This window comes from Dromaius novaehollandiae, chromosome 7, assembly GCF_036370855.1.
Source record: "Dromaius novaehollandiae isolate bDroNov1 chromosome 7, bDroNov1.hap1, whole genome shotgun sequence".
Taxonomy (NCBI): Eukaryota; Metazoa; Chordata; class Aves; order Casuariiformes; family Dromaiidae; genus Dromaius; species Dromaius novaehollandiae.
The window spans coordinates 40,860,679-40,885,077 of record NC_088104.1 but is presented as its reverse complement, the minus strand read 5'-3'; the positions used below and the strand labels follow the sequence as shown (position 1 = coordinate 40,885,077).

The 24,399-nt window shown below is 43.9% G+C and overlaps 1 protein-coding gene across 4 annotated transcripts in view; it reads left to right on the top strand.

The window, feature by feature from the left end:
* ERBB4 (erb-b2 receptor tyrosine kinase 4) overlaps positions 1–24,399 on the top strand; it is a 574,745-nt gene that overhangs the window by 358,616 nt on the left and 191,730 nt on the right. For all 4 annotated transcript variants that reach the window (XM_064515342.1, XM_064515340.1, XM_064515343.1 and 1 more), the window contains exons 4-5: positions 340–474; positions 20,292–20,357. In XM_064515342.1, the coding sequence (XP_064371412.1) occupies positions 340–474; positions 20,292–20,357 (201 nt within the window). The remainder of the gene's footprint in view (positions 1–339; positions 475–20,291; positions 20,358–24,399) is intronic.

Here is a 24,399-nt window from a genome sequence, read left to right as displayed (position 1 = left end):
CCATAAATAACAGTACAGTCAGGTACTGGATTACACTGGAACAACAGATTAACCCAATAACTCATCTAGCACCTGTCAGATCCCCTTGTCTGGTGTGAAGACACTGTAATCCACGGCTATCTTCATCAGGTTTCTTCTGTGTAAATAAATGGTTTGCTGTTTACAAATGCTGTAAGCTGCTTGCCCTCCAATTTGCAGAGCGTTAGGTGAGCTTGCGGTGAGAGTTTTTGCCCTGAAGTTTCATGCCCTCTCTCTCTCCCCGGTAGGCAAAGCAGCAACAGATTGTGTCGGCTCTGCGTCTCAAGTCTTACAAGTGTCTTCTCTTGTCCTTTGCTGCAGAGATACTGAATGGCGGCGTGTATGTTGGCCAGAACAAATTTCTGTGCTTCGCAGACACCATTCATTGGCAGGATATCGTGCGCAACCCCTGGGCCTCCAACTTCACCTTGGTCCCGATGAATGGCAGCTCGGGCTGTAAGTACCACTTTTCTTCCTAGCGTTGTCATCAGCACAGCATGAACATGGCCGCAGTTATTCCCCTGATCCTCTCTTACGGAGAATGGTATTTGTCAATTCTCGCCTTACAATGCACTTTTTTTTTATTTGGTGGGTTGCTTGTAGGAACACTCAGGCTAATCTTAAAAACACTTTGTCTGTAGAGGATATTTGTGAGCATCATACATTTTCTGAATTTTGTCTCCTCTATTTTCTCTCTTACATTTCTTCTTTTTTCTGTTCATTGCTAAAGACCGTGCTGGGGAAGGGCGGCCGGTACTGTTTGGGTTGCGGTTGTTCCTGCTCATTGGGCCGTGCCTTGACTCACAATTTTCGTCCAAGGCATCAGGATTAGCTGCTGCAGTAATTGTTTTACAGGCTCAGGGATATTTTGACTTCAGATGACAAATGAACCTCAAAGAAACAGTTATCCTCTTGTCCTGAATATATTTATCAGGAAAGAATTTGTATGTGTGTGAGGGGGATGTCTTCAATACACCCAGTGTTTCTCTGTTCTCATCATGTTCTCTCTTTTTTAATGCTCCATTTTTCAAACTTGGAGTACCTGTATGCTTTGATTGAACAGTTTGATCCATTTCTCTAGTTCCCTTCCCTAGGGTTATTCACTTTCAGTAGTATTTGGATAATTCACACAGCAGTAATGAATGAAGATTTTAGTGAATGGTGGTGGCAGTGAGACGAAGTGTTTAGGCAGAATATTCCATGAAATAGGCAAGTGCATTCAGAATGAATGCCGTGCTATTAAACAGTGTCCTCAGGATGTATCAGCACTGAAATTCAAGTTTAGGCAGGATCTGATGGCAGCAGCACCACCGCAGTACGCATATTGCTCTGGATATGCTGGGTATCAGTTTAGCATGTCCGAAGTCATACCTCAAGGATGTATAAATGACCTTCTGCCTCTTCAGCTTCTACAGCAGCCAAGCAATAACTTCAATCCTTCAGCTGTAAGTTAGTAATACAGAATGAAAATTAAAACTCTGGGTAAAGACCATTTGTCCCCACAATTCGTAAGGGACAAACCATTTTTACCGCTGTGCTCCGTGGTATAATAGGTTTTGCATAAGGCTGGCTTGTGTCTGTGTGTCTCGCCTGCTGCCCTACGAAAGGGAGCAGCTCCTTGGGAGGCAGCTTCCCGGGAGCCCGCCGAGCCCCGCTGCCCCGCCGCCTGCCCGCTCCCCGGCTGCGGCTCGGCTCCTCTGCCTCCTGGCTCGAAGCTCTGCGCAGCTACCGTGCAGCCAGCTATGTTATTTGCATGTTAAAAAAAAATAAAGCATCACTGGCGAGTTATCAGTTCTAAGCAGATAAAACCTTTGAAGATTAGGGGATGCCTGCACCCTTTTATCAATGATGATTTCAACAAGAAAAAGACCCGGTAGTTGTTTTGTTCTGTTACTGGGTTTTTTTTTCCCCTTAACCTTTGACAGTTCTTCCAGACAAATGCTTCTGCAATACTAAGGCAATAAGCTCTTTTAAAAAAGCAGCCAGCATCAATACTATCTTTCTGAAGTAGTGAAGATTTTACCGGTGACTCCAGTGGGATCAGAGCAAGATGAATGCTGAGTACTTCTGGAATCACGACCTGAAGTTAATGCAAGCGAATGTTGCTTCCTAGGCCAGGATGAAAGAATATATGTACCTAAGCCCTGTTTTCTTAGGTTTTTTTCATTCCTTTTGAAGTGCTTTGAAACATAGGGAAGGAATGTTACAAGTTGTACTGTTAGTGTTTAGTAAACCTGGATGCAAATCTAAACAGTGTTACTTCAGTGATGATTGAAACTTCTGTGATATGGCAGCTTCATGAAGATATCTACACGAGTTTTACTCTTTTTTGCCTATTTGGGATTGAATACAACCTAGCTGGCCTCTCTTTAATTTCATAAACACAAGTCTCCTTCGCCAAGAAATTGGATTCCATCTCAGTGCTATTTGTGAGTCCTGTGAAATTCTCGATAAAATTAGCTGATCCAAACCATTTCTGTCTTCACAACTTACTTAGCTAAGAATCTAGACCCTATTATACAGAAAGTCAAGAAATGGCTAAAATGATTTAGCAAAGGTGTTGAGGCTTTAGGGAACAGCTGAGAAAAATGACAGCTTCTTAGAACTTGCTGAAATCTTGTTCAACGTTCAGGTGCAGGAATCACTGTTTAAAAATACTTAAAATTAAATAGCCTTCACACACACACACACTTACATTATATATAGATGCATATACATACCTATATGTGTATATAAAGGCTTCCGAAAAAATCCCTCAAAGGAATGAGGGAACCTTATTACTTACCTGTCAAGAGATAGGAGAAAGTGCATGCATTGCACATTTACAAATGTGGTAGTTTAAAAAACAATTAAGACAATGTATTCGTACTGATACTGAAAGTACTTGGAGAAATGAACTTTAAGTTATAACCTTTGAATGGAAAACTGTATAGAGTATGATTAAATAAGGTATACGCTTGTATATGCTTCTCAAATTTGGCTCCTGTCACTTTTCATATTCAACTAAGCAATGTGTCTGCTAGCCAGGCGAAGCCTAGCTGATTTTCCACTGTTGCAAATGATGCTTAGTGTATCACAAAGTCTTTGGTGCTTTTCTACAGAGGTTTCATGGTAGATTGTGAGTCATGCTTTTTTGGATCCAGGATAAATTTTTCCTATTTATTTTACCTAAATGTATTACATTGCCTGAAGTCAAGTGCCTCTATCGAATGCAAATCTTGGCTAGGTCCATTGGAACTGAGCAAGTTCACGCTATTTGGCATTACTGAGAATAAGCTAAGTGCAAGAGAGGTCGAGGAAGACCCTTTGGGACTTTGTGTATCAGAAGATCTTGAAAAGAATGAGAATTTCTAGCTGCTAATCTAAAAACCTTTACAGGAGGGGGAGACAGTCAGTCAGAGAGGCTGTGTCAATCTGTGAATGTAAACCAGCAAAATCCTCTGCGTCAAGCTCAACAAAGTCAGTGCTAGTACTAATTCAGGAACGCCCACATAAACATGTGACGATGTAAGACTGTCACACCTGGGTAGATGCATCAGCCTATGTAGCCTGTTTCACTGCGGCTGGCAGCAGTGGAGGAGTAGCTTATGTCCCAGAAACCGGTAGGGCTGTTCCACTGCAACCTTGACAGTAGTCTTCCCTGGGAGAGGCTGTTAGGGGTACCAGAGGACGCTCGTTGCAATGAGGGTTAGAATCAGATCCTTGATACTTTGAGCATGTCCTAAAACCTAAACCACAGTTAGGTGTTTTGGCATCCCTCGTGTTGTTCCCAACCTTCTTCAGGAGTGGACATGAAATTCCCCCTACGGTCTGTGCCTGTCTTAAAGAAGAGGAGCCCACCTTCAGACAAGAGCCAAGGAGCAACCCTTCTGCACGCTTGCCGGCTCTTTGACAAGGCCAGAGCGGACCCCAGCAGGTAGACGTCAACACAGAGTCCTACCAGGAGCCACGGGGCACCACCGTGCGTGTGCTCGGAGCTCAGTCGCGCTCCTCGTTGCTCATCCCCCGTTCAGTAGCCAACCCTCAGGCTCCCCATGCTGCTCTTTCCTGGCCAAACAGAGCAGCTGGCGGTGGTCCCACTTTGGGGATAATTTCCCTCACAACCCTCCCTGCAGCTCCAAGGCAGTTGGCAGAGGAGGAGGACAAAAGGGTGGAGTGAAATGAAGATGCTTTGAGGTAATATCAGTCCCCTGCCTCTGTGCTTGTTTCGTATCTCGGACCTGCCGGCTCTGTGGTGTTACCTTCATTTACATCAGTGCTAGACAGAGTTGAATCTGGCCGGTGAAGGCGGGCGGTAATGCTTTTTTGATTCCCTTCTGTGCAGGCTTTCATTGTCACCTCAATGTTAAGAAGCCAGGTGAAAAAGCTGTAGCGTCTTAGCCACCATGATGATAGAAATACCGCAGACGTGAATCTTAAACACCACTTCTCCTTTTTTAGGAAATGCTTTCTACGCGTTGCTTTGTGTTGTGATCAGATGCATGCAGGAAAACTCATATGAGAGGCCTTTGAATTACACAGTGTTACCGTTAAGATGAATACAGCTGGTGGCTGCCAGCGTAAAGCTCGGTGTGACTGCTGAAATGGAATAAACAAATGTTATATCAGGGACCACACATACTTCAGTTCTCGGAGGACAGGTATCTCTGTGCCTGGCAGTTTGACTTGTACAGTGAAATGATAATAGCATTTACTGTTTGTAGTGCCTTCCCATACCAGTATCTTGTAGCTGAAGCTTTTTATATCAATTTTAATTTGAAAGTAGCTTTCTCTTTCATTTACCTGAAAGCAGTGTTTTCAACCTGAGGTCTTTAAGCTGGACACCTAACAGTGGGAATATCAAAAATGCTTTACTTACGGAGCAGAGTTTTCCCATTAGGTTTGTACTACTGAATTCACTTCTGCAACTCTGAAAATCTCTCTTCTCTCCTCCCTGAAGTAATCCATGAATTCAAGCAAACATGTCTTTGTCATTCTGTTAGAGCCATGCTTTGCAAGAGCGTGTTCATCTGTTAGCACATCCAGCTGTTGGATTTAGTCCTTTAATTTAGGAGGTAGAGGGCTGCCCTTTGGCAGAGGAACTACCTGAACACGGTGCAGTTCTCAGCGGTGGCACCAGAAGCAGATAAGGATTAGGGTTCGTGCTTAAAACTGCTCTAGACTGGTGGAACTCCTCCTCTCTCATCAGCTTTAGGAGAGGTTCAGCACTTCTGAGAACTAGGGTGCTTTGATCTGTGTCCTTAGTGTCCTTAATGACCCCCTTGATTTGGCTGTTAGCAGGAACGATACTAGAACGCCGGCATACCAAGTGAGCTCCGTGGCAGGTTTTGACAAGGACTGTAGTCTTAAATCAGAATTTTCAGCTGAGCTTTACTTGGAGATTTTGTTTCATGGAACAGCCTGAAGGGCTTGAATTATTGAGTTGAGGTCATTGTGCATAGCTAATAGCATAGATTCAAATAAATCAATAATGCATTTTAGAAATACTGAAACTATATGGATGCGTATTCATGATGGAGTTGGTAGCTCTTTGGCTAATAAAGATTAAAAGATTACTTTTCATTTTCCCATTAAAAAAAATACTGCTTTATAACAAGCTGTTCAGGAAAAATGCTGCACTGCATGTCAACACATGCCCAGCTTCAACCGAAACCTGTGAAAAGTAGGCATGCTTTAAGTATCATCCTGAATTGGAATTTCTGTTCAGATTCTGAAGTGCTTTGAGATTTTTGGAAAATTTTCCCTTGGCTAGAACTGGCTTTTGGATTGAGCCCCTGGTAGCTGTGAAAAAAGCTGGAATTTTGGCAAGATTTCTTTCAAGCAGAACAGCTTTGGTTACTTGCTATTCATAACTCAGTACTGTTCTGTCATCACTTTATATCTAATTGCCCCAATAGTGTAAAACCACGCAGTTTCTGAGCTATGCAGAAGTACTCCTACATTGTTACATGGTGCACAGGAAACAAAGACTTAGTCTTTAGCCATGTACATATTCATTAATCCAGGGTGTATTAAAGAGAAAGAATTAACTTTAAAATGTCTTCCCTCTTTTTGCTTATTGTTTCGTATTTTAAGGGCAAAAGAAGCCTTGAGACACCATCAGATCTGATTCCCTGTATGCAAAGGCCCCAAAACGTCATCCATTTCCTTGCTTTGAGCTTCCTAACCAAAGCCCATCTTCCAAACTGGTTTTGAGCCTCAGGAGCAGACGCAGCCCAGCTGGGCTCGCGAGGAGAGGGACCACGTGGCCGGGGTCTGGGGCCACGGGCTGGGCTTGCGCGGGGCTCCAGTCCTCTTCCTGCTGTCCTGGTGCTGGTCTGAAGCTTTGCTTTTGAAGAAATTTGGTCCGAGTGGCTCCAGCTTACCAGCTAGCCTGGTTGACTCTCTAATACTGGCTGCTCTTCACCGTAATTTGCTGATTTTCCTGTCAGTTCCTGACAGTTTTTCTGTCATCTCTATGTTTTATTGCCTGGGATTTTATAACAAATCCCAAACCTTTGGCTGGAATGTTAAAAAGCATCAGCCCTGCAATGATCCCTGAGGAAGCCCACCCCAATTGTATTATAACTGCTCATTTACAGCTCCTTCTGGAGAGCCCCCAATTAGCTGGTTCTTCATGTATTTTTCATGTGCTTTATTAACATTGAAACGTAGACACAAATCTAATTAAATGTTTACCATTAGCCAGCGCTTTGCATTTTAATTAAAGGAACAGAAACCAGACCGGCCAGTCGCGCGGTTGCTTGGGAAGTCAGCTCTCAGCTCTCCGGGTACAGATAATCCAGGTTGTGGTTGACCTTACCAGGGAGCAGATGTGTTTGGAAGCAGCATAGCTGTATTTGACATACCCATCTCTGTATGGTGGGTATTCAGCTGATCTCGGTGAGTCTTGGCTCCATATCCTTTCTCCCTTTTATTTTTTTCTCCTTTCTTTTGCTCTGTTACACTCCCTTTGTGAGTTGCTTTATTTACATTAACCTGCTACCCCTTTGGCCCCGATGGTTGGAAGTTGGCTGGACCGTGTTCTGCCTTGAGATTTTTGCACCCTAGCAAAAAGAGTTCAGCTAAAAACAGCACAGGAAGGCAGTACGGTTTTTAAAAGGATCCTCCTTTAAAATACACAGGAATGGGGACAATTCGGTACAAACTTAGTTTAGCAAAAACATCTCTATGCCAGTCTAATTTAAAGCCAAATGCCCTCTACTTTTTTGTAATTGGTGGTGGAGAAAATCAGCCATGTAGATATACAAACATCCATTTCAGCATACACACTGTATACTTTTATAGGGTGTTTCTGAGAAATGCATTAGTGAATATTTGCCTGGCATCTTGTACAGGTAAGTGTTAAGCGTAGTTCTTCGCTGAGTATTAACAGTCAGTGTTTGCACTTGGTTGCAAGGGCTGTCGGTGCAACTGTGCACAGCCGCTTGCGGCAGCTGCAGATGAGGTCTGAAGGGCAGCCAACCCACTGATTTAGTGTTCGGTAGCGGCCTTGTAATTCTTCACAGAGCACAGTAATTCATTTTGTGTACTAGTAGTTGCAATATTTGAAAGGATCATTTTTACACGTAGTGGCTTATCTGGAAATTTATACTTGGGTCAAACCATCAGGGACTGAGCTCTGAAGGAATTATGTGATACTTATGAAAACCAGGGTACTTCCCCTCCTTGCAATCTCAGGCTAAGGTCCCACCCTTCCACCAGCTCTGGTTTTTGTGATGATTAAGTCATCTAAAATGCTACACATCTGCACACCAATGTTTTGAACTGGGCCGTCCAGAAGAGACGGTGATGCAGGGCCCGTGCTCACTTGGTGCCATTGGGAAGACACACTCGCTAAAGCAGGGAGTCGGGGGCAGAGCAGGGTGGCGGGTGGAGCCCCCTTCCCGGGCGTCACACAAAGCATCAGCAGAGCTGAACGCAGCTATAACTACATGGAATCCTTCCTTTAGACCAGTGGATTCCTTGCTGTGACAGGAGACAAGTACACATGAAATAGAGAAATCGAAATCCTAGCCCTCAGTGCCTGGTCACATGTGAGAGGACTGCGTTTGGTCCAGGCTTACTCTCCTGCAAGGCCTTTTCTGCTTTTTCAACGAGGCAGGATTTTGCTGTAAAGAAAGCCAGAAGAACAGCAGTATATTTGTGTCTGCTGGTGAAAGGAAAAGAGGAGAGTGACTAATTCATGCTTAAAGCCAACTTTCAGAATAGCTAGCATATCATTTCTGGTGTGCCTCTAAATTGGAAACTACCTACGGAGAAAATGGCATTCCAGAAAGTATATGCTGAAGACATTTATTATTGCAGAGTTTGTTAAATTATAACCTTTCACTGAGGTTATTACTTGAAGTTCAATTAACATTTTGAACGTGCATTTGGAGACCCGAGTGCAGGGCCTCCGCAGACAGGTGGGCTCGGCGCAGAGCACATTTGCTGCGACAAGGTGCCACCAGGGCAAAGCCGGGGCAGAAGCTGGTCTTTGAGATAAAAAGCCACAAATAACTAAACAATTTTGTGAGTGCTCCTTCTAGGCGGAGCACGCTTGAAGTGCTTGCAACGTTGCGTTTTAACAGCAGTTACAGATCTCTCGGTTGGAAAGAACATTGAAAGCAGAGGTGAATGTAGACAGCCAGCAAGTCCCGCAAGCCGTTTTTGTTCAGTGTACGTGGAGGTTGCTTCTCCTGCAGTTCAAGTCTCTCTAGTCAGGAAAGAATTTCTTTACTTACCTAGAATTGAAAGAAAAATATATTAACAAAAGGCATTTATTTTAAAGCATAGTTTTTCCCAAGCTCTTGAACCTGAAGATGGAGGAAAAGTAAATGATGTGAAAGAAGCCTGCTGCACTCCAAGCTGTTAGTACATGAAAGCTAGTGGTGCAGTGAGCTTACTTTGTATTAGTATAGCAAGCTGTATTGCTTAAAGTTACCTGGAATTGTTTTCCTGAATGCCGAACGTGTGTTTTGAATGAAGGGAATGAGTTAAGCTGCTTGATAAATGCCTTTGGCCAGCGTTTTCAGAAGGGATTTGTGAACTGGTGAATGCCCTTGAAACAGATTTGGGAAAAACGTGCATGTGGCATTTAATGGAGACACGGTGCCTCTAACGACTGAATGCACTGAATAAAAAAGTAAGTAACGCACACGAGAATACCTGGCCAATGTAAAGAAATAGTGCTGCGAGGGACAGGATTGCCTAGAGCTGCAACAGGCTGCCCGAGCCTGATCCAGGGGATTGCCAAGAGAAGCACTACGAAGCCCGGGGTCTTCAGGAGCCGCGGACGCAGAGAGGACGGCGCTAGGAGAGCCTGCGCTAAAAGTTTGTGAAGGATCTGCGGCACAGGCATCCCTATGTGGTGAAAAATGTTTTTTCAAAGCAAACCCCACCACCACCACCCCTGAAGTCATGAGCTGTTTTGCTGGGTTTCTTTCTTCCATCTAATAGCGGCTATGGCGAGAAAGTCACCCATGAAGTGGCACGGCTCCTCCCGCTCTTTACCAACAAGTTACAGCACTGTCCTTACTCTGGAGCAACGGGATTTAAGCAGTGCTCCCCGTAGTAGCGTGTGGCGACTGTTGGTAAATGCTTATCTTTTAAAGGCAACCTGTGTGTGTATAATGTCTTACTGTATACCACCTGTTTATCAGCAGACTGGCGTTTAAACAGTGTATTACACAAGGGAGAGACTTTGGTTTAAATGAAAGCGGCCCTTCCCAGTGTAAGCAGCTGGCTTCGGCGCAGACACCGGTGGCTCTTGAAAATAGGAAATAAACCCCAAATACTCCGAAGAGTTAAAATAGTCTAATTGAATGGTAATTGGCAGATCTGTGGTGAGTGGGTGGGTGGGTGGAATCGGCCTTTCACTGCAGGCCTCAGCGAGCTGCCTTTGAAGAGCTGCTTGGAGAAAGGGAAGAAAAGAAGGACTAAAATCAGCCGCCTGATTGCAGCTGCTGGTTGGGGAGGCTCGTGCGTGCCGCCTCCCGCTTGGAGGCTGCCCGTTGCTAGCTCTGCGAGACGCTCGGCCCGGCCGCTTCTCCCCTGCTCAGGCTCGGCTGCATTGGCTTCTGCTGCCCAGGGAATGAGGGCAGGCTTCTCGCTCAGTGGCAGTGGCCGGGCGCAACGTGAGGACCAGCCAGCTGGCCTTGCCGCGGCCTTCTCCTCGCTGCTGTGTTGCTTGCAGAAAAAACGCAACCAAACATAAACACCCCAAGCCATTATTCCTGTCATGTCTGTATTTCTTAAGGATTTTGTCACACATGCCTGGTTTAGCAGCAATTCTCCGAACTGTCTCCAGGCTTCTTGCACTGCTTTAGTGGGCAGGCTGGCTGAAGAGCCTGGGCCGCTGCTCTGCTCGCGACTGGAGCCATTTCGGGAGCTTCTCGTTGGTCCCCTCACACCTCCGGCGGGCAGGCGGGTGCCTGGGACACGAACGAAGCTGGCTGGCCTGCAGGGAAGTTTAGCCCCCCTTGCTCAGCACATACAGAAAACAGCGAAGCGGGAAGAGGAGTGTTGGGGTGGCTCTGTGGGATGTTGGCTGCTTGCGACCCTCGCGCTGCCCCTGCCTGTGGGAGCTCCACATTCGTGTCTCGTTGGGCCAGTCCTCAAAGGAGCTTTCGCATGTCACCATCTTCCTTCTGGTCCTCACTTAGGAGCTTGCGATTTACTTTGAAAACCCTATAAAAGCCTTCATTAGGGAAGAGTTTCTGCAGAGGTGCAATGTTTGGGATACTTGCAGAGTAAGATCCTCAGTTCAGGGTTTTCAGGTTGTTTTATACAAATTGCTACGTATGAAAACACTGCTGCATACTGAATTCCTTGGGTTACATCCACACTGTCGTTGCAGTATGTCCACAGGAGCACCTCTGCTCACTGAGAGCTGAAAATTATCCATGAAATTACAGTCTGACATTTGTTTGCATGATTATTTTCATTGAATATTTGTACATAGCAAACAGTGAATCTAAATATCAGCGTATATACCCAAGCGTTGTTTTCCAACAGAGAGAGGGCTTCTGTTGTGCGATAATGGTTTTGTAATAACCACTACAATAGCCAGAGATATGTTTTGAATAAGCAATTACAGTTAAATAAGCATGTTATGATACTTATCCAAAGTTTGTCTAAAGCTGGACTCCAAATTTCTTGGGAATTGGGAGTGGCTTTCTAAAATTTCCATCTAATTAAGTCAGAAGTTTATTAAAACTTTAACACGTCTAACTGCACCCAGCCAGGCTCTAGGAATATTAAATGGCATCAAGAAAAAGTAAAATGATTTTTAAAAGCCACTTCAATTCCAGTTTCTCATTTCCTTTCTCTGAGGTTATTACTTTGTTTAAAAAATGAAAACTGTATGCCCCTCTCTTCAAACTTTATTACTGCTTTGGCAGCACTATAGGAACATTATCGCAGGACATTATTTTGATTTATGTGGTATTGACTTAGTTGATCTGTTTGAGGGGTGGAGGAGTTGGTGTTAAACAAGCACAGGAACACCCCCAGCCTCGGCATTTACTTTCCCATGTGTCTTTGGGTTTACCGAGCACCTCCCATGAAAATCTTCTCCAGCCATGCGGGGATTTCTCTCCCAGTGCTACACGTTGTGTCAGAGAAAGGAACTTGTTCAATTCTCAGCCAGGATTACGCCTCAGGCTGTGAGTCTGCTGCTGCACCTGAGGAGATACCTGGCGTACTGTTTATTATGGACACTAACATGGGTACCAGCAAATATCCTTAATGTGCACCTCAGCTTTGCTTGCCATAATAGTGTAAGAGTGTAACGATGGCCTGCCATCAGCGGGAGTCTTTGCTGCTTTGTTCGTTTGTGCTTTTTAATTTCATGTGTTGTCATATCACAAACTAAACAGCTGGGCTTGCAGCTAATGGGCAGGATCCCTGTGCGAGGAGGGATGTGGTGTCACCAAGTTAAGCGCTGCAGTGGCAGCTCCTTCGGTATGAAACTCGGGCACCTCAGTACCCCACGCTGAGAAGGAAGCCCCTTAAAATTGTAGCCACCAAGAGCAATCCGGTCGGAAACACAGAAATGAATGTAAAGGTCTGGAAACTGTTGACTTTTATGGTCTCTGTCTGCTGGGAGTGTACAGTCTACGATGCCCGATGCTGCTTTCCCCTCCCAGAGCAGGTTTCCTCTCACTCGGAGTTTTCCTCAACAGCAAAAGGCTTTTCTCCCCTTTTATGAAATACATCATAACTCGAGGAGCTCCCCAGGATGTGGGAGAGCAGGTTCAGTTTTCTCCTTTGCCTGAGGGCATCCGAATCCCTATCTCCTCCCCCCTGCCTCCCAGTGGAAACTGCCTCTCTGCCAGGCTAACGTTGCTCTGAGTTAGGGGCTTTTCTACTCCTTCTGTTGAAATTCTGAGTTTCAAGTAATCACCAGATAAGATGCAGAAATAGGCCTGGAGATATGGACCGATCTTTAGATGTGCCCCTTTCCCAGTTATCACCCCACGAGGCGATGGGGTAAGAACACGGGAGGGGTGGTGTACTGGGTCCAGCTCTCTTGCTCAGGGGCCCTGCTTCGTCGTGGGAGCGATGGGTGGACGACGTACGCGCTCTCCCTCCCAGAGAGCGGCCTGTGGCTTCGTTGTTGGGTTGTTGTCGTGGGAGGCAAGGGGCTGTATCTCAGTAAGCGAAGGAGAAAAGAGGATGCATGTCCCCCACGTCCTTGCTAGCAACTCTTCCCTAGCAGTGGTGCTGCTGCTGGTGTGCAGGAGGAAAACTTGCAGGCAGCTGGGGAAAGCCCGTGCGAGCTCAGTGCTTCGGTCCCTTGGGATGCAGCAAGGCAGCTTTACAACTTCATATTTAAGCACCTTGTTTTTTAAGTTTTGTTTCTGACCTGGCTCCATTTGGCGGTTCCAGAGTAGCTTTACTCGCATACCCTGCCGGCCCCTATATGCTCGTCTTAAGGGGATGCGTGCAGTTATCTGTGGCTTACTGGAAGGGAATATATTTTTTAACAATAATGATTACAAAGAAAGATTCCCGAGGGCTTGTTGTTCTTGATGAGCCTGCCAAGCAGCAGGCATAGCTTGACCTATCTTTTTAGCCTTCTGGCTGTGTCTCCCGATTTGCTCGCAATCCCTCTGTGTGTGTTGAGGAATGCATTTGATGCTGATTGGAACCAATTCACCGCCACAGTGGGGGGAATTTGCTTGCATTGCTCTGTGCTAACAGCTAAAAGCAGTGATAATTAATAGCTCCTAATTGCTTAATCAGTGTAAAGTTTTAGACTATGTCATACGTGAAGGTTTTCATTTTGTGTGGATGACTAAACCCCCAATTAATGCATCGAGTCATACAGCCTAACCAGTGCTGTCTGCTTCAGGCAGAGAAAAATAACTAGTGTCTTCATTTCCCCCCTCAGGTCCCTTTCTTGAGTCTTTACTGTGGCCTGAAGACATTTTTCTGTAGCAGCTGAATAGTAACGTCACAGTGAGTTTCCTATCAGTCCACAGCTGTCAACGATAAATATGAATTCACTGGCCTGAGCCCGTGCAGTGTGGCCGACATGCTCTCCTTGACTTTCCATTTATTCCTCTACCTCTGGTGGCCAATCTTGCTCCAAATCAAAGCTGTCTGCCACCAGCGTATCCAGCGATACTCTGTAATTTCGGAGTTCTCCGCAGATTGCCAGCCCCGGCGTGTACGCCAGGCTTGCTTCCACCGCGCGTTACTCATGAAAATGCATCCCCTCCGGTATCAGCTTTTCTGTTTTCTTCAGTGCTGCTACTGTTTTATCTCTGCTCCCTGCCCGCCGCCTCTGCTGCTCGCTCTCCCCTATCTCCCGCTTTGCCTGTCTTTCAGTGTGTGTCTCTCGGGGTGTTCTCATTTCACACACCTATTTCCCCTGCTGGTTTCTTTTCAGCTGTCTGTGTCGGAGTCCCTCTCCAGTTGTGTGCGGCCCTCTCCTTATCTGTAGGGGAAGATGAGTGGATAGAGGTGTTGAATGGGCTTGAGCGGCAGACTTGGGAGTCCCTGCTGGAAACGATGGTTAGAGGGAATTTGCTTTCGCCGTCACAGAGCCCAAGCGGGCTGAGCAGGCGCGAGGAGCCATTGCTGGGGAGGGAGATGCCCTCGGAGAGACCGCACCAGGAAAGGCGACCTCTTTGCCGGGCACAGCGAGGTTTTGCCGCTACCAACGTGTGGCATTAAGGGTGTCTGAGGTGGGCTCTGGAAAACTTCTCGCTTATGGCCGGTGGTAGTGTCCACAAAAGGGGCTGTGCTTTTCCACAGGATGGCTGTTCACCGTGCTCCCTACGCAAGTTTTCCCTATAAAGGGATGCCGTTAATGTTTAGGCAGCGTATGTCAGTTATTTGGGGTAGACGCAGTAATATGAGATGGAAGTGCTCCCATTTACCAGAAAAAAAAGAAAAGAAAAAACCACACACACACAAAAGGTTGAATATTCTGTGACTAATCCCATGCTGGAAGACTACTTAGTGACATCCCTGAGGTGGACTCACCTGAAATGAGGGGAAGCAATGCATTTTCACAGCAGTGGAGGATCTGGCCCTTAGATTTCTATATCCAGTAATGCTTCTACTGAGAGGGAGGGAAGATGAGCCCTAGGTATTCCTGTAAGAGTCTTTCTTCTTCTTTTACAGCAAGTTTTACTGTCTCTTGCGAAGCGTGTCCCTTCTGCCGTAGAGAAAGGAAATCCTGAAAAGCGTGAGCCTCTCTGTTAGGTAATTAACTTTCAAATCAATAGACGAGATCTGAAGACTAGCACAGGGCTGGTAGAAAATGCAAAATGATTTTTACTTAGCAAAGGAGTGTGAATGAATAAATGTGTGACAATAGGAATTGTCAGACAAGGACAGGGAAAGCATTACAGCCTGATAAAGGCAGAACAATTCATCACAACACTAGTATCTTTAATTCCTGTTAATGCTCTGCTGTGGCGTTTGAATCATATTTTGATTTTGCTATCAAATGTATCTTTCATACATAAAACTAAGGAATTTTAGCTGCTTAAAAAAGCAACACACAACCCTATTTAAACCTTATGCCATGTCTAAACAATGGAAAAAAAGAGACTGGGACTCTTCTTATAGGGTATACTGAAAAATGTGTAGACCTTAGGGCAATTTATATCTAGAAACACCTGTATGGCATCTCTAGCATTTTTACAGGAGTTAATTTTTAGGTTAAGGATGAGTTTATAAGTAGCTTATGGAAGTTAATAAATGATTTATAGATATTTTGATAGTTAATTATTTTAGACTGTTGGACAAGTAAGGAAGCTGCTTATAACCATGGCTTGTAACCATCAGAGCCCCTTGCTCCTGCTGTGTTTACTCACATTTCAGTATCAGTATGTTACAGACATGCTAATGTTTATTAATGATTTATTAACCTGCTAGAAACCATCTAAAATGCAAACTTTGTGCAAAGTGAGACTATTTCTTCTCTTCCTTCTGCTCTCCTTCTCCTGCTGACAGTGGCCTCCCCCAGGCAGCCGGGCTTGCTGGTGGGGAAGAGGCAGCATTCGTCTCCACACTATGCTGAGCTTAGAGCTAAGAGAAGGGCTTCATTTTTCTTGCCTTGTCAGTAACTTAATCTTTCATGGTTTTACTGGTCTTCCTGAAATAATACAGTCAGTCCGGAGCCAAAGGAAGAAAGCCCTTCTCAATTCTCAGCATAGCACAAGGACGCAGTAACCTTGGTCATCCCCAACCTAGCGAGCAGATGTTTTCTGTTGGTGACATTTGCCGTCCGGGAGAGCAGAGGCACCTCCCACAGATAAAGCGGTATACTGGGCGTTACGACAGCGATACCGTGCACTGGACTCCACGATGAAGACACGTTGCATTAGTATCAGCCAAGCGGAAAGCAGCCAAGGAGTCCAGCCATCAGTTTTCTGCACGGAATTTGCCAAAGCAGAATTGATTCACATGTTCTAACGGGAATCTGCCCTTTCTAAGTTTAGATTTCATAACAAACCCTGTTGAAATTGTGTAAGCCTCCTTTTACCTCCCTCCCTCCTCCTCTGCCTTCTAATGAGTAAAATGTCGTCATGTATTCAAAGCAATGCTAGTCGTTCAGGAGCAGAACGGTAGCCTGGCATCACATCCGCAAAGGGGCAGCAGGCTTTGCCAGGCTCTTCCTTTTCAGATGTCACTTAGGGAAGAAAAATGTCCTTTCTTCTTGTGTGCCTTCACTAATGTAGCAGATGGGTGAGGTAGCACTAATAAGGTATTGTCCTTCAGAAATTTTTCTTTGGCCAAATTCCAGCGACTTGTTGCAGCACTGTTTGGTTATAAGAACAACATAATATGATGAATTGTTACAGGTGGAATTTTTCTCCTTTTGGAAGGTTTGAGCTTTTTTTAACTAGTGCTAAGTGTTCTCAGGTCTTACTGATTGCCCCCAGGACTTTAGGACACTCAACGTCTTTTGATCTCAAGAACCAGTGGAAGAAATCATAGGAACGAATGCTGTTACTTTATTCACTTTGTTGCATTAAAACAAAAGGGAGAACACTTCCACAGTTTCACGGTTTGACATTTTCTTCATTAGTTATTTCTTTGATTCAAGAAGAACTTGTTTCTGTGTGTTAGAGGGTTTTGGTGTATTTTTGACACACAAAGAATAAAATAAAAAGGAATAATCTATTTTATGCAAAGAGTTGTTTAATAAATTTTCACTCAAATCTGTGTTTGACTCACTGCGATCTAAAAATCGCATCTTTCACCAATGTATTTGTGATGACTGTTGTAACATATAACATGGAAACATACTAGAAGAAATATGTAGGGAAAGATCTGTGAGAAGCAGTACAATTATTTTAAGGACCTCATCATTCTTGGGGCCAATAGATTTATTATCTCTTAGGCCTGACATTTAGAGCTAATCCAGAGAACAGTTCCTCACATGAATGCTCCTTACGCTCCTGGCTGCTTGTGTTAACTTCTGTGGGACTACTTTTGTGTTCGAGTTACAGAGCTGATCTTTAGTGGGTAGCAGTCCATCCTTATTACAGTGGGAAAAAAACAGGTGAAATACTGAGTTATGTGAGGGCAGAATCTGGACCGGTTCATACTGAGAGTAAAGTTATTTTTCTTTTTAAACAAACAGACTAGTATAGACACACTGTTTGGAGGAGGTTTGTCTTTTGCTTTTAATTCTCAGTATATTTGACCTTCAGAAAGACTTGTAATAATGTAATTCACAGGTGTGCTGCCTACAAGCTCAGCTCCGTGTTTTGTCTGTGCAGCTGAGAACAGGGAAAACAATGAAGCAGACACTTCAAGTTCCCAGTGAGAAAAAAGAAAACTGGCAGCCCTTCCTTGCTATATTGTTAAATATCTCTATTTAAATGCAAATGATCATCTGACACTGCCAAACAAAGTCATGTACCAGGAAGCAGGCGTGCAAGTTAAAATTCTTTGAAAACGACTTTTGAAGATGCTGGATCACTTTCATTTCCAGGATGAGTATTGCTGGCTGAGTACATCTTTGGTTGCATACCAAGGATCAGCTCACCTAGGATTTTTGAATGCAAAGATTTTTATTTTAAGTATAGCTTTTGCAGAAGTGTAGGAGGCCTCTCTAGTTAGGGGTCACTTGGAGGAATGGAAGTTTCTTCCTCGGAGTTATATCACTATACAAATTGCAGTGGAAAGCCCAGTACGTACAGCATGTTTCAGAGCGGGTAGAAGTCAAGACAGAAAGAGAAGGAACAGCCAGACTGATTCCTCGTTCTGCTTCAGGAATACGTGGCTACCCAGTGATCTCTGCAACGCTTTATCCTGTATCCAGCTGCAAGACTTCTCCTAGCTTTCTCCCTAACCTCCAGACCCCCTGAGCTAACTGTGGCCTGAGATTTGAGAACAGGGCACAAACAGGGCATGAACTGGAGTCATGCGAGAGGAGGGGGTGCTGCTGCCCGCCGGTTCGGCCTCCTCCCTAGCTTCCCCCGTTGCTCAGAGACCGGCAGCGGGGCTCCGGCTCAGGCGATGAGCAAGCTAAGGCAGGGCTGGAGAGGTTATTTGAACAGGCAGCCAGGGCCCTACTCCTTCCTGCCTGCTCTGTTGGTCAGGGAGAGCCAGTTTATAAAACCCACTTCATGGCAGTGATTTTTATCCAGTTGGGTGAGCACCAAAGCCAGCAAGCAAACTGTATCTTACCAAGGGGCTCTCCTGTGAAAATCCTCCCTCATTTTTGCTGTTCGCCTCACCTTCTTTTTAAATTTCCATTCTTATAAAATCAATTTCCATGTATTAGCTTTCTGCGCAGGGCTACAGTAGCCTTTTAATAGTAATAATAATCATTATTACTGATTAAAGTTGCATTATTCCTGCCAGATGGAGTCTCCTCCCTGTCAGCCAGAATGAGCTTGCATTATGTAGTTATAATGCATTTGTGATCTAAATAAACAGGTGGCAGAATGTGACAGCAAATTATGGGCTGGTGATGTCAGCAGCACCGCTCCCCAAGCATAACTGCTTTAACTGAACACGGATGCAGCAAGGAGCCGATGGTTTTAACAAGGTAGTTGGCACACAGTGTGTAATTGCTACACGCGTAATCAATAGTGCCATCAATGCTGTGCAAGTGTCAGAGCGAAGAGCAGTGGTTTTGAAAAAACAGTGACATAAGGTCCAACTTTACACAATAACAACATTGGGTTTGCTCAAATTTTTAACATATCGCAGTTATAAGTACATTGCGAGCAGAGGAGCAGCGTTTTCTTTTGCGGTGATCCAGCCTTAGCTGAGAGCCCTTTTTGCGTTATAAGCAACAGCGCGTCTGAAGTCAGAGCATGCAGAAAGTATTTGGTTCAGCGCAGGGTGTAACGGGGCAGCGTTAACAGCAACGGCTATCACTGTGGGATTGACAGGTTCCTGACGGCTTCAGCAGGCTTTTGGATCAGGTTCGAAGTGGAAGTTTGCTTAATAGTTTCTCAGTAGTATTCAGTGATGAATAAAAGTTTAATCAAAGATGAGGCTAGGGTACTGTGGTAAAAAAGCACAGATAAAGACTACTCATAGTCTTTAGCAGCGCTTATGTCAGGTTTCTCTGTCAGTCACCTGAGGCGTGATTCAGTGTAAAGGACTTAATGGCTGCAGCTCCGGCACCGCGACACCGGTGCCTGGGCTGTTGGGACGCAGGTGCAGGAAGGCAGGGTCTCTGGGCAGGCTCTCGGGGATCTGGCACTTCAGGAGGGTGAAGCACTAGAGAAGGAGCACGCCTGAGCCCTGGCCTGAGTCTGGATGGGAGCTGCAGAACGAGGTCTCCATTCGCTCACCAGCGGGACTGGTGTGGGACTCTCCAAGTGTTTTCCCAAATACTGTAAGATGCAGCCTGAGGAGAACGTGCCAGGACCAGTCCTGCCTGTTTCCCTTTCCTTGCTCAGTGCTTAGCATTTAGCCATGAAATGGAAGGTGCGGATTCAACTCCCTCCTCTGTCCCAGATGGTTTCAATCCCTAATTATGAGGCAGTTTATAAAGGTATACCCTGTCTGCAGTTTGGGGTGAAAGCACCCTTGGTTTTTTTTCTGTGGAGGGTCTAACCCTGTTGGTGTATGTAGGGACTTTGCTGAGTGTCACCTCCACCATCCCGTTCCTTCGCTGGCTCCAAAGCAGGTGCTGTAAGTGGCCCCGCTTTGGCCACAGCGGCTGGGGGAGCATCATCAAACGCAACTGCAGGCAACTGGAGAACTTGCAGTCCGAAAAGGAAGGGTCTTGTGAGTTTAAATGTTGCTGGAGTTACGTGGCTGCACAGAGATTTCCATTATTGTGGTTTGGGCTACATACACAAAGGCTGTGAAAGCTTTTTGGGGAGGAAGGGTGGCTTTTAATTGCTTTTATTCAGAGGCAATGAGTTTATTGCTGTGTTGTTCAGATGAAATTGCTTATTCTCTTCAGCATAGACATCCATTTTCCTATGGAGGAATGAGAGGGTCTTATGTAGGACATACAGAGTAACCATTATACTAATAGCACTAGAAAATGAAATTGTTCCTTAGTCCTTCTAAGTTAGTCATCTTTTCTGGTTTTAAAATGTTCCAATCATTATATATAGCAGAGAGCGATTTTGGCTATAAAGCACTAAGGTAAGTACCTTAATTTCATATATGTTTGACACCAATTCTGGCTATTTTTCTGGTCTTTTTATAGGCACTGTTTCAACCTGAGCAGTGCATAAAAAGCCTCGTAAGATAGAGGTGGCTTCTTCCCTTGAGCAGTCTCTGGAGGCTGAAGAATGGAAGGAAGCCAAATTTCTAATATCTCTCTCTTTCTTTTTGTCCCAAAGGTGGCCGATGCCACAAGTCATGCACTGGACGATGCTGGGGACCCACAGAGAATCACTGCCAGACCTGTAAGTATGCAAAGCTCTGAGAAATAAGGGACTTGAAAATGGTGTAAAAGGGATCCTACATTCTTTAATTGGAAAGGAACACTATAAATTCTGCCTTTAGCATGATTTAAAAAATATTTTAAGGTTTTTCCCATATGTCTTTACCAAAAAAAAATTTTCCCCCCCATGTGAATTTTTAGGTTTTACTTTCCTCCCTGGTGGTCTTAAAAATCTTAAGCTAACTTGAATTTTATTTTCACTCCTTGGTGGCAACATAGAGCATGACTGCTGGGACTATTAATGGTTATTTTGGAATACACTGAGATGAATCCTACAGGAACACAAAAAACTACAAGGCATATCCTGAGATCTTTTAAGGATGGCACTTAACAGTGACACTGCAAAGTTTCTAATGCTAAAATATTCTCTTAATTTCAGTGGGAACTTGAGAGTAATAGTTATCTTGCAGAATTGTTCTCTTTATAATAACTTCAGAAGGTATTTGAGTTCTACTGAAAGAGAGAATAATGGGTTTTTGTAAAGGAAGTACTAAGTGAAAGGTTGTTCACGATGTCTGTCCGTCCTCTTGAATTTAAAGAGCATTAAAGTGAATAAAAAGGGAGAACTATACTGAGAGAGTTTCTTCTTTATGTACTTTCAGCCCATCCAGACAGGTACTAAGGAGCTAGAAGTGCAGTCACAGTATTAGCAAATATAAAAGAGGAGAAAGTTTAGAGCTGTCTTTTCCTACAAGACTCTTTTCCCTCCCACAGGCATAGAGGTATCCTTTAGATTTCCTTTCTTTGTAATTTAGTGTGGTGGAAATTGATTGGGTTTACTGGAGTCGCTCTCCCTAGGAAATCAGATGCTTGCTGGCATGTCACTGTTATAGCTTGTGCTCGTTTCCTTGGCTGAGCAGTTGTAGACATGAGTGGGACTTGTGACAAATCAACCCCTATCGAGCCAGTGCACTAACTAACTCTCAGAACTGAGGATAACCCAATGTCATCAACTTTGTTGAAAATATTAGAAATAGAGCAACTATACCTGTTCTTGTTTTTTGGGGTTTTTTGGCTGCTTGGGGCGTGAGATGACAGGAGATTAGAAGTGGCAAATAGTTTGACGTGAACGTCGTGCAAGCGCTGGCAGGGATTCGAAGCTGAGCTCCTGTCCATGGTGATGTGATGGGCACAGACGGCTGAGCTCTGCACCCCACAGAGGCTCAGCACCGTGCAGGGTGCTGCTTTTCATTCAGAAACATCAGCTAACATCGCTGGCGAGAGCCTGTGATGGTTAAAATGCTGCTAAAGTTGACACATTCTTAACACATTCTTATAGTACTGTTTCATAATAGACTTTACGTGCTGGTGTGATTAAAAATGTTTTAGGGCAGGTTGTAGGAATAACTGTATAATGAACCAGGTATGGTGATACTAAGCAGATTCTTCTTTGACCTAGCTTGAGCTAGTGCACCTCCCTACTTTACTGGCAGTCTTTGAGTGCCACGAATAAGTCAATGCTGAAAAAGCTTCCTTACATGAAGGTTATGTGCTGAACTACATAGTGGAAAGGGAGTTGAACCCTTACTGAGCAGAATGATTTTTTATATCATGGCTTTTTTTTTATATTGAATTAATTAATGCTAGTTCTTTCTCTCCCCTAATGAGAGGGCTATTGGTCTACTAAAAATAATTATGCTGTAAGAACCTGGGTAGACTTATTCAGGCCTTGGAACAATTATGTGGTTAGCTCATGAGAGAGTATTTTAATACCTTGGCTACTATATAATACAAGGATAATACGATGCTGGCTCAGGCCTAGGCTCCAGCCTCTACATGATTATGTAGAGTTGGTAAGTCCAGCTGGACTCTGTGTGGCTACAGAAGTCCATGCTGCAGGATCAGTTTCCAAGGTCTTAACTGCTTCAAGTACTGCTTTCAGATAAGTGAACTGATTCGGTGGATTAATGTAGTAATACCAGGGAGAACAAAACTTATCTGCGGTGTTGTTCTGAAGTCAGAAGCTTAGCAGAGCTGTACAGTAGGTTTACTCCGGGAATGACAACTATCTCTCTTCACGACGACTGCCCTTTCAAGTCAGAACAGTGGGGGCAGGCTAAGGCCTGACTGTGGAATTAAAATAATAGAACTATAGAAAGGCGTATGTCATCTAACTTCCAGGAAGATATACAGATCGCACATATCTAATTTGAAATAGCTGCTCTATGCCCCTTTCCCTTCAAGTGCACTACCAGTGTAGTTCCCTGCAGCCTCTGATTATCAGGGACAAGGAGTTAATTTTGTTGTATGCTTTGCCTTTCCTTCCCTGACCTCACACTGCCTTGGGTAAACAGTCAGATTTAAAGAGAAGATTGATGTGATATTAGGCTGGCAACAGGCATTTCTTCAAAACCTTCAGTGCACTTTTAAAAAACTTGTTTTTCTGCAAATTGTTTGTAGCAAAGAATAAGAATATGAGTAGGGACTCAAAATATAAAAATCCAAGCAGTGTTGTGCTTTTGCTGCCTTCATTTCTGACTTAAAAAAAACAAAAGAGACATGCCTGACTTCCAGGCTCATAAATGATATTCTTAGATACAAGCTGAAGATGGGATGAATGGTATCACAAACACAGTATATGCCCTAACCTAGTCACCTTGAAAGATGCTTTTCTTTCAAATGTGTGCAGGAAATGGTTCTACAGTTCTGTTCCTAGAAACAGAACTTACAGATGCATGTCTGCATTTTAATAATTTCATATTTTTTCATTGATCCACTGAAGCAAAAAATTGTAATGAGACCCCCTCCCAAGATAAGATTTAAATTATTTTCCTGGGAAAAGGATAAAAACTGAAAGATCTTAATCCCTGTCTTTCATTTCAAATTACATATGGGGGGAAAAAAAAAAACGACAGGGTCCTTTGGTTTTTGCATGGGTATCATCTACCTAGCTGCTGCTTATGCTGCCTTCCAGCTATTTTTCTCTCTCTGTATATTCAAATCTATCTGAAACACCACCTGCATCTAAGTCTGTCTAATGTCCCTCTAAATGTGAAATGAAGATTTAGGTATTTAAGAAGGCAATTAATAGGAAATTTTAAATAAGCTGTTCCATTAAGGGGTAGAAAAGAGATAATTTCAGGTTACTATATTACACATTTAACAATCTGTTTTTGTTTTATAATTAAAATATTAGTAAATACTAATATCAAACACTTAAAAGTTAGAGGATATTCTTTGCCTTCAGTATCAGGATGAGCTAAGCTGGAAACTGTTAAAAAATGTTTCCCAAAGGGCATTTGGCACCCACTAAATAGCATGTAAACCACTTTAAAGTTAAACACACAGGGACAAAAGCTTTTGGAAGTTACCACTCAAATTTAAAAATCTATGGTTAGATTGTTACTGCTTTTGCTGTTGACGTCTGTTAAGGTTTTTTCTTTCTCATATGAAAAGAAATTGAAGCTTTTATAAATTAAATACATTATTTTATTAAAGTGACAGATTATGCACTTTGTCCTAAAGAAACAAAACTGCAGGAAAAGAGAACAATCTAAATTAAAATGTAGTTCCAACTAAGGGAATGCAAAGAAGGCAAAAATAGCCTTTAAATCGAACCCGAAACATAAACATTCAGCAAACGTAAAATGCTGTGTGTATGTGTACAGGAGTTTGGCCTGAGTATAATTGTATTTATACAGTCTTTGTGCAGCTGATGTTGCTTAGAAAAAGAAGGTGCCGATGCAGTAAGTACCCAATTAGAGGAAGAAAAGGCGAGCAGGAGCTTGGTGGGGGAGATGGAAAGAGCTGAACCAGCAGCTTCGATCAATCAGGGCAACCCAGCGTTTTTGCTTCAAGCCAGCATCTTTAATTAAAATCCTTGTATTTCACTAATAACTTTGCATGTTCATAAGACTTTTTCATTGATTTCAGTTACTTCCCATTTTTTCCTTCATAGATTTATAGTGCCCTGACATAATTAAAGATTAAGGGAAACAATAAGAGAGACTGATTAATTGCACACACATAGGAAGTACCCCTTCCACTCTATCCCCAACACAGTT